At 39.5% G+C, this 10,876-nt stretch overlaps 1 protein-coding gene across 2 annotated transcripts; it reads right to left on the bottom strand.

The window, feature by feature from the left end:
- Window positions 1–1,108: 1,108 nt before the first annotated feature.
- LOC131253632 (plant cysteine oxidase 2-like) lies at window positions 1,109–9,441 on the bottom strand. 2 transcript variants are annotated; one of them, XM_058254725.1, is made up of 5 exons: window positions 8,932–9,441; window positions 7,174–7,292; window positions 6,917–7,076; window positions 5,953–6,159; window positions 1,109–1,687 (listed from the first exon to the last, which is right to left on the bottom strand). In XM_058254725.1, the coding sequence occupies exons 1-5, from the start codon at window positions 9,164–9,166 to the stop codon at window positions 1,560–1,562; spliced, it is 849 nt and encodes a 282-aa protein (XP_058110708.1). In that variant the 5' UTR covers window positions 9,167–9,441; the 3' UTR covers window positions 1,109–1,559. The 2 variants fall into 2 exon arrangements, with proteins under 2 accessions (XP_058110708.1, XP_058110699.1); XM_058254716.1 differs by having other exon boundaries at window positions 5,953–6,171; window positions 8,932–9,438.
- Between the last annotated feature and the right edge of the window lie 1,435 nt (window positions 9,442–10,876).

Below are 10,876 nucleotides of genomic sequence, written 5' to 3'. Positions count from 1 at the left end.
TTTAACCTTCAGTAACTGTCCACCAATCTGCCGTATGACAGAATAAGCTTGATTGTGGATTCATGATATATGTACATTGGGTATCATAATTTGGATGACTTGTGAGTTATATGTGCAATTTCTAAATAATACCTATGCGCTTGTGTATTGTCCACCACACTTTGCCAGAGTATAAAAGTTTTTTTTTTCCCCATTTTAAAAATGAAATCGAGCTTAACTAAGTTAACAACAGCGCTACACGTAGACGTGACCACATGTGCTAATATGCTACGTGAGGGATGAAGGATGATTCTGGCCAAAAGATCAAGCCCGTCCATGCATCAAAGGGCCATACTGAAATATCAAATATGAACCGTTTGCTAGTTTTGTAGTTGTGCATGTTATACATTGCAGACGAATTATACGGACCGGTCGAGCCCTAAGACATCTACAATTTGCGGACCATCTGATGCACGGTTTGGATTCAAATACACACCCATTGTTATGGAAGGTGACTTTGTGCATAGAATCCCTCAAGGAGATGGAGGGGATGCATGTGGAGCTCATGGATTGATGATCGAAACCGTTTATGTCATTGGCCTTACTGTGGATGGTGGAAATTATGATGTGTTAAAAACTTGAATACCCTGACCGTTTGATATTCCTACTTATATCCCTGCGTGAAATTGATAATAGGGTCCATGAGATGGATAATCCAAAGGTCATTGACACCATTATTTCCATCTTTATTAGGGTCCTTGTAGGATTATCTGCATTGTTGGGTGATCCATCACTAGGACTGCTGTGGATGTGTGGGGCCATTGTCTGGTGATCCGGATAGTGGGTCCACCAGCACCACTATGAATATGTGATACCCCAAAAATCTAATTGATTCAAAGAAAACAAACAACCCTTCCATCTTTTAAAGCATCAACCTGTAGAAAAGGAGCCCACTCATATACACGCCACACATTTGCCAATGTCGCACAATAAGTCCAGGATCCAATCCATCCATTAGTGATGCCCTAGCCCAAGAATCAGGTTGATCCAAAACAAATGTATGGCTTGAAAAAAAAAAAAAAAGGAAGAGAGAGGGGGCTGCGTTTCTGGCCCCACCGTGGATTAGGCGTGCCTAAAAAATCCTTCCAGATCGTAAAATTCATACAAATACATGGTTCAAATTGGAAAATTTATCCACAGATTAAAAAAGAGTTTTCAATATTCCAATCTGGCAAGCGTATGGGATCATCCCAGTTCCACATGAGGCCCATCAAATCTATGGTCTGGACAACCAAAAATGGGCCCTACACACACAAATTTGGAAACTCCGGACCCCATGGTTCCTGGAAAAGGAATGAGAAAAAACCGCTTTCAAGACCTTGCAAAGAGACAGATTCACCACTGTTAAAATGAAGGAAAAAAGAGAAACCTTTGAATTATCTATGTATGAATTCCAAGCTCTTCGTTTCTCCTCCTTCACTTCACTTTCTTTTGGTATTTACATAGAAACTGTGAGGGGGGTGAGCAGGTGGGCCACCACTGCAAGAGAAGGTAGCCATTGATTGCAACATGGAAATAGGTTAATTCTCTACAATCTTCGGGCCTCTATATTTATCGCCAACTACAAAGAAATCGCTGGGTTTCTCAGTCTCTTCGAGCCATGCGTACACTCCCCCTTCTTCAGAACCCAATTCCAAATCCATGTCTCCTGTATCAAAAAAAAAAAAAAAAAACAGAGTCATGCAAATGGCATTTACACCCGAGGCTTGCCACCACACTAGGAAGATAAAGACGTGTGGAGTTCTCTATTCATACCCAACTGGAAACTTCCCTGTTCAGATCTTAGTTTGTCCATGTGGGGGGCATGGTTGGTATATCCAAGCCATTCATCTGACAGCCCCCATCATGGATGGACCATTCCCAGAACATCCACTCATTTGGTCAACTCTAAACTTCCCGCCCTTAGCATGCAAATGGAGGAAAGACCAAAGATTCGATGGCTAGAATATTCCAATTTAGGAGATTTTGAGGGAATGACCCATCAATGATGGGGCCATCAGATAAATGACTTGGATAGTCCAACCATGGGCCCCACATCTACATATATGGAACTGAGCTTCAAGACATAATCACCATATTCAAGCACTGTCTGAATATGGTGATTGTGTCTGCATTAGTACAAATGTGGCCGTGGTTCAGCGGTCCAGACCATAGTTCAAAAACCCGAATTGACTCAAAGTCCAGCTGGGCCAGGTAAACTCAAACACTGAATGACCCTTTAGTTGACTCCACTTCAACATTAAATAACTAAATAAATTATTTAGTGTAGCAAAAAAAAAAAAAAAAAAAAATTGAAATGCTATTGTTTCCTCTTTCTTCTTCTTCTTCTTCTTCTTATTTATTTTTATTTTTTTTGATTTGCTATTGTATAATAATAATAATAATAATTTTTTTTTTTAAAAAAAAAGGGCTTTATAAACAAACTTGTAATGTGTGGTGCATTGTTAAGGTATTTGCTTTTAGGGTAGGTGGTCAAGGGTTTGAATCCTGGTAGTGTCTCTTCTTTTTGTTTAAAAATACAACAAGACGGAGTGACTTGGCCCGCATTGCGTCAGGTAAGAAAGCAAGCCAACTCAATGAGTCTAGTCGAGTCAAGTTGACTTCGCCAAGTTTTGAGTTGAGTCAGCAAGTTTTAGAACAATTGTCCTGACCATTGGTATGTTGGGCCTGCAGTGGATGGACCATGACCCAAAAATCTCTGCAATAGGATGATCCTAGCTTTTCTATTTATTGCCTGAAAGTAGATGGTCGAGAAGACAGCACACAGGTTTTTAAAAAATGGTGACTGGAAACTTCCAGCTGATGAGGTTTTTGGGGCATGGCCATCCACAATAAGGCCTAGCAGACCAACGGTCTTGATCACTGAACCATGGGCCTCAGTTTACAACCACAAACTCACTTGTACCATGCACTTACATGATTCCTCATCTCAAAATAGTGTGAAAAATGGCAGACGGGACACCTACTACCCATATGGAATTGATTGCAGTGTCTTTATTCTTGGTGTGCATACAAGCAGAAGTGGGCCATGTATTGCACTGCATGGTCAAATCATGTCGTTTGGAAGGTAAAAATCATTCAGTGTTTTGATGTATGGACCTATCCGATCACTCTTTTCTAAGTTGTACTGCAAAATAAATTGTATTACAGAATGACTGACGGACCATGACCTCTCGATTGTGAGAACAGGCCACCCTTGTACACACAGTAGAAACAAGCAAGAGGGTTCATGTCGTAATGGGTACAAACATGGTACATGAATAACTCTACATGTGACATAATGTCTGGGATATAGACAAAGAAGGTGCAGGACAAGGACAAGTTCACAGAGATACCATGTCGCAGTCCAATGCATATTACAGAATCAGAATCTTTATGAAAAAAAAAAGTCTGAAGATAACATGCAAGAAGACACCAATGCAAGATAACATGTTACACTCTTCCAAAAAAAAAAAAACACCAATGCTATAGAAACACTGAGATTATACCACCAAAGGCACATCATAGAACTTTGGGATGGATGAATAGAACCACAAAGTACAATCTGATGGATGGGAGCTACTTCAGGAATAAACCAAACAAAAGGCGCACGTCGGGAATAAGCAGCAGGGATAGGAGAGGTAATTGAAAATATGTAGATGAAGGCATTTTGTGAAAGGAGCTGTATAGATATTCCACTAAAGTTGTGAGTTTGCCGTCAAATAATGGTGCCTTTTGGGAATAATGGGAATAAATATTTAACACATTCAAATTATATATATTTACCAGAAAATGCACATAAAATGCATGTGAATCATGAATGAATTATGTGACTACTCTCAAACCCAAGGATGTGCAAGCTATATTTGGGTTCTTAGTTTGGACTAATGGAGCCCCAAGGTGCAATTATCCAGACCACTGGTATGTTGGGGCCCACAGTGGACGGACCATGCCCAAGAAATACACAAGAATGGACAATCCTAGCCATGGGATCTTGAGCCCTTTTCAGTTGAATGTGAATTGTTGCTGTATTCTCTCAATCATCAACTTAAATACTGCAAATTGAAAAGTTAGGATTGCCAAACTGAGGAGATATTTGAGACATTGTATCCATCCAAGGTGAAAAGCAAAAGATCAATGGTCTGGATAATGGAACCGTGTGCATATCCTCGGGTCAAGGATTACATAGCACCTCATAGAATGCATAGAGTAGCAAAATCCAATCTAACAGATTGAGTAATTTGGGAGATGACATTAAAAAGATGGGGCCAGTTAGGAATAAATGGTACAAATAGAGGAGCAAAATTTCAACATCTGGGTGAGGAGTTTTTATGGATTAAATAAACGTTTTGGATTGCATGTTTGTAACCAAATGGATGGGATCAATTTGTAAATAAACAAGAGAAAGCAAACTGAAAATTAAGTTATAAATACTTGAAAAGTTGCAAGCTTGCAATCCAACGGTAAGCACCTAGTATTTGTTAAGTATAATATATTTATATGAGGTCTCAAGTCCAACCAGTTGGACCACAAGGTAGGGTCCACCAAGTGGATAACTACCAACCTGCTACGTGCATATGAAATCCACCTCTTCCAATATGTTAGCCCCACTATGAGGATCACCCGGTGCAAAAATCAGCCTTATCTACTCATCGGGTGGGCCACACAATGAAAACAATGTGTAGCCATTGATAAATAGAAACATACAAGTGTGGCCCACCCAGTGAGTGGATATGGAAGCCTTTGGCACAAGGTGATCCTCGTGATGGAACCAACCTATCGGACGGGTTGGATTTTGCACACGCATGAAAGGTTGGAAGTTATCCAATGGGTGGACCATAGCTTACTGTCCAGCCGGCTATTTAAACAGGTTGCAGATTGCAATCCAATGGGCAAGCAACTAGCTGGCATAAGCTTTATTTATCTACCTTATATATAAATGCTCATACGAGTTGCAGATTTGCAAATCAATGGACGATGACCTAGCAGTAATAGCTAATAAGTAGTATTCCTGAATAAATATTGGGAGGTTTGAAGTTTAAATGCACAATCTCAGGCCCTGTTTGGTAGACACCTAAAAATGAGTTCATCTCATCTTAGTTTACGGTACTGTTAAATCAAATGAGATGAACTCATTTTTAGATGTCTACCAAACAGGGCCTAATTGTTTTGGCTTATATGCAGTGAGGTCTGCTAAACAAACACGTGTGTATAGAAAATCCCCTCTACACAACAGCACACGTGCCAAACTAGTATATGTGGTGAACATCCTTCAGGTGGCCCCACAGGTAGATTCCCTGTCCCAAAGTCAAGCCAGTCCACTCATCAGGTGGCCCAGTGCATGAAACAAAGGGACGGCTAAAAAACTTTCTTCAGCCATCCATTTCTTTCATATGTTGTTGCCCACTTGAAGAGTGAGCTGACCTGATTCTTGAGCCAGGGCATCTACATGGATAGCTTGGATCTCAAACACGTGTACAGACTACAACTGCATTTGTTATTAGCAAATCTCTATGTGCATGTATATATATAGATATTTTATATAAAGTATATAGAGTTTAAATTCTTAGAAATAGATTTAATGCTATTTGTTCGGGTCTAGGTTTTAACTTGGATGGTTTTGGAATTAAAATATATTAATTTGAATAGCCTTATGCCTAAATTCTATCAAATTAAATAGAAGCCGATGGCTGCGGTTGTCAAGAATGACTTATTATCTTTATATTTTGGAATTATACGGATAAATAATGCTAAAGCAGATATAGAAAGGTAGATAAATATTCGGGTCATTTTTCCCGATAGTTGTGTTGACGCCGACAAGTACATCCAACATGCATGTCCCCACATGATTTTTTTTAATATTATTATTATTATTATGAAGTGACACTTTCGATTCACCATAAACAAAGCAAAACAGGATAACAACTAACAAACCTGAAAATCTTGCGTATGGGAAATCACGGTAATATGTGCAGTGTCTGCCTTCGGAATCAGCGTAAGGGGGCCCAAGCACATCCAACACCGCGCATGATGTCATTGCCGTGAAACGGTGCATATTTCCTCCCGCGGCTGGGTAAAGTATAGAGGTGTTGCATGGGGCAGTAAAGACATCATCCACTTTCACCTTTGCCAACCGGACCCCTGAAGGCTGGACTGTGAGAGAATCACAAAAAGGTGACAAGGAGAGCAATAAATGGAAAAGGAAAACAAAGAATCAGTGTAAGATTCTCCTTATCTGAAGAATTGAAAGGTGAGAGGAAGAATATAAAAACATGCATATGTAACTGACCAAACGAACTACTAACCTTTTCCCAACATACTAACCAATTTACCTCATCAACTAATCAAATAGCTTTTAGGAATTATATGAAAAGCTTTGCTAAGTCCACATGCTTGTGCAAGAGTCCTGTACATGCCACACATGTGCCAGAAAGAGAAATTGGTGTGAGATCCAAACCATCCGTCAGGTTGGTTCAACATTGTATATGTTTTCCCAAAAATAGATTTAATCAACTCAGCAAGTCAGCCCCAGTACTGGAAACAGGTAGACAGGAAACTTCAGCTAAGTTTTTCACAGCTGTACATTTGTTTTGCAAACTATGGCCCACCTGACTAGTTGTTCAACCTGTTTCTTGGGCTAGGGCATCAACATAGTGATGCCCTTGAATGGATTGGATCTCGGACCTACACATCATGGTGGCACATGTGTGGTGCATACATGAGTTTTATTGCACATGCTCAAGAGCTTAGTAAAGCTCTTATGTGAAATTCTTTCAGAAAAAATGAGCCCAATCATAGAAAGATCCATATTTAAGCACTGTGTGCAATTTAGATGAGATACTTCAATCTCTTTACATATTGATGCATGTGGTATGCAGAAAAGTAGAAGAAAACTTACAGTGAGAGGGGTTGACAATCTCGTTGGCAGTGCGAGGAATATCAGCCCAATCGTATGATTTGATGTGCATGGAGCCGAAAAGGAGCTTGCTGAAGACTGTCATGCCTGGATGATTATGGAGTGGAATGACACCCGACGGAGGCAAACAAAAGATACCAATCTGAAGGCATACAAGAAATTTGTCAGAGAGAAATGAATTCAAAAGATGAGTTTTACCTCTTCTTATGCAGGACATGGAAATTGTTGATGTGGCATACCGAGAACTTGCTGCATTCATAGAGGTGTAGGTATGTTATTGGAGGTGCGCCTTCAGTCCCAATTTTCCTGAAAAGCGGAATGTCCCGATTCAATCCAACGTCTGCTGGGGTCATGGTATCTGCACATGGAGAATTGGGCTCATGAGCATTATAAAAAACAGAAAATAAAATAATAATAAAAGGATTCCACCTTAGTCATTAAAAGTACATGCATTTGTACGGGCGGTGTTCAATTCATACGAGAAGAACCATATATGCACACGCAGGCATGCTTATGTGTATGCATGTCACATGTCGTACATGCATAAGCATAATATCAGAAGAATAGTAAATATTAAATGCACATATATGGCTGTTAAAAAATGCATATTTATGTCACATGGTCATTCCAAACATGCAACGTAACATACATGCAGGTAATGCACACCAATTGCAACCTGATCTTGCCGAGCTTTTAATTCACCTAAAGATTGCAATCGTTTGTACATCTTAGATATGAGTGCATGAATATGACATGAATTTTATGGGTGATTGGGCTAATCTGATGTAATTGGAATGGCGGGGAGCAACGGGATGAGCCCCCACCATCACCCCTCTTCTTTTTGCCTTTTCTTTTGCTCGGCTCTAATAAAATCATTGTTACTGTTAAAAAAAATGACTTGCAAAGGCATGTTGTAGCAATCTCTATGGTCTGTATGCCTACCTCCTGCCAAGTAAAAGGGGCGAAAAAAGAAAATCCCAATGCTTACATAGAACTTCAGCAACCCATGTTACTTTGGAAGAAATGCGCATGAGTGGGCACTCAAAAGTGCAAGTGGGTATGCATGCATTCCTACGTACTCATGCATCTCCCCAGATGCAATGAATAACACAAAACCAAGAACACCTGAGCAGACACACCAACAATGCGATAATGGAATTACCCTAAAATAGCCAGAAGAATCCACCTTCCGATCCTTCAGAAGCTAAAGAAGCTGAGAACGAGCAGAAAACATAAAAAGGAGGTGAAGCCCCCGATTTCACAGGCATAACACAATAGGAATGTTACTTCAAATCTTGTGATTTTGAATTGCTGAATTGCTGCAAGTTCATATAGAATTCAACAAGGATTACTTTTATCTTTGATGGGTTTTATCACATTTTACTCAAAATCTAGGATTTCTTCCCAATAAGGAAGAAAACGGCATATCCACAAACCATTTGGATGTCAACCTCCAATCCAACAGTTAACTCACATTTCTTGTTCTATCCCTATTTTTCTCTCCTTTATTTATTTATTTATTAATGAAGCTCATTGCCTGATCACCAGACAATTAGAACACGAATGATGCCTACAAAAACCATCATTTTTCAAAAATCATGAAGAATGCAAACAATTAAATGGGCTAAAACGAGAAGCAATGTCACTAGCCATAGTAAAATTCTAACAAGTATCCGTGCACGTCAGGATCTAAACAATCCCAAAATTTACAAATCTAAATCTCATGTAAAAATCAATAACCCAATTGCAAAAATAAGAACAAAACCATTTCTTGAGAAAGTAAATGGTAATTCCAGGATCATATTCCTTGGATAGAATAATTACACAATCCAAATTCAATAAAAGCAAGCCCCAAGTCCAATCCACAGATTCCAAACGCAACTTGCTCCAATCAAATTTCCAACAGAATAAAATTCACAAAAAAATTCAAACACCCTGAAACCGGCAAAGCTACTCAAATTACGGATTCAAAACTGAAGACGGATAAGGAAACAAACCGAGAACCGATCGGACCCGTTCCACGTCACTCGGAGACGGGACGGCCTCAGAGCCAGAGAAAACCTCCTTGCATGCATTGAAGAGCTTCTGGACTACGGCTGCCTGCATCGGTTTCCTCTGCCGCCTCCGATTCTTCTTCGCCCTGCTCTTTTCCGCCGCCGCCACCGTAGCTGATGCAGGCAATTCGCAGAATTGCTGCCCTTTTCTGTTAATCAAGCCCGTTTCAATCCTCATCCAGACCAAAAGAAAGAAAATCCAAATCCAGAAAAAACCCAAGAAAAATGAAATTCCTGAGAATTCTCTCTTTTTTCTTTTTCTTTTCTTTCTAGAGAGAGAAAGAGAGATGGGTGGTTTTTTATATCTTCTAAAAATATTATTTTATATGGTTTGGGGCCTGTTTGGCTCTCTTGTTGGAGGAGATAGTGATTTGGGGTTTATATGGAGACAGAGAAACGTTTGATAAAATAATACTTGTTTTGAAGGTGAAAACCAGGGGCTATTCCCTGCCAGAGAGTCTCTGGTTTTCTATGGGCTGCTATCCCGCTGTATATTTTTATTCTATACTTTTATTTATTACCCATTTTGCCCCTCTCCTCCAAAGAAAGGTGTCTTGAACGTTGGCTATTTTTGTCATTTTGCTCATGCTCTCTAAATGTAACTAAGTTGTAGTTTCTAGCCCGCGTTTGGTTGCACCCAAAAAACTTACACTCTGCTCTACTGTGATGGATGATACGCAGGCAGGGAGAACTTTCACAAGTTGCATATAAGAGTCAAACTAAACCGTCCAAATTATGGTAGCCTGTGTAGATTTTTCATGAATAAAAAATTATGCTTATTTAGATTTTTTGACTAGCAGATTAATGGCCATTTATTGGACGGTTAATCTGTAAAGCATCCAACTTTCCTATTTCTTCAAACAAACGTTCGCGAATCTTTCAACCAATCTCATTTTAGAATTGTGACCTGGCGAGAAGAGGCTGCAAAAGATAATCGTTTTATTTGAGTTGATATGGGCGCATTAGGTGAGACAGGGTAACATGGTAGTGGCTGAGGCCCTGACCGTGGGCTCACCTTGATTTATTTGTTTATTGTATATCCATACCGTCCATCTGTTTTTCCGGCTTATTTTATAGCATGGTCACAAAAATGAAGCAGATCCAAATTTCACGTGGACCACACCAGAGGAAAACAATGGTCATTCAATGGCCATAAAAATAAATAAATAAATAAAAACTTTCTTGGTCCTACTATAATGTTTATTTATCATCCAACCGTTGAAATAGCAGCTTGATCTAAAACTTTTATAGCGCTAAGAATTTTTAATGGTGGAAATTCAATCATTATTATGTGGTCCACCTGAGATTTGAATCTGCTTCATTTTCATGTCCTTTCCTTAAAATGATCTGAAAAAACGGATGATCCGCACAGATATACAAAATATAGATAGAGGTGGTCCCTGGAGTCAGTGTCTAACCCGCTTTTGCAGTAATCCGTGCCTCACCAAATCCGCCCACGGTTACTGTGGACTTGGATTGGTGTAAAAGGGCACTAAATATTCCGAGTAAATTATATGGGACCACCGTGACGTGTGTATCTTATCCACTTCATTCATTCATTTTATCAGATCAAGGGATGAGACGAGACAACAACTGAAATATACCCAAAATTCAAGTGGACCATATCACAGGGAACCAAAATTCAAGTGGACCACATCACATGAAATATTTGGAATTGAATGCCTGCCACTGATAACCTCTAGGGAATCACAGAAGTTTTTTCAGATCAAGCTGATATTTGTGTTTTACCTTCATCCATGACTGTTGATATTATGAACAGGTTGAAAAATAAAAATCACCGTAAACCCTACGAAGGTTTCAACGGTGATATCATTATCCCTTCTGTTTCGTGCAGTGTGGTCCACTTGACCGTTGGATATGCTTCATT

Source organism: Magnolia sinica, chromosome 1, assembly GCF_029962835.1.
Source record: "Magnolia sinica isolate HGM2019 chromosome 1, MsV1, whole genome shotgun sequence".
Lineage (NCBI taxonomy): Eukaryota > Viridiplantae > Streptophyta > Magnoliopsida > Magnoliales > Magnoliaceae > Magnolia > Magnolia sinica.
Note: the sequence above shows the minus strand (reverse complement) of the source record. Positions and strands in the feature narration are given on the sequence as shown.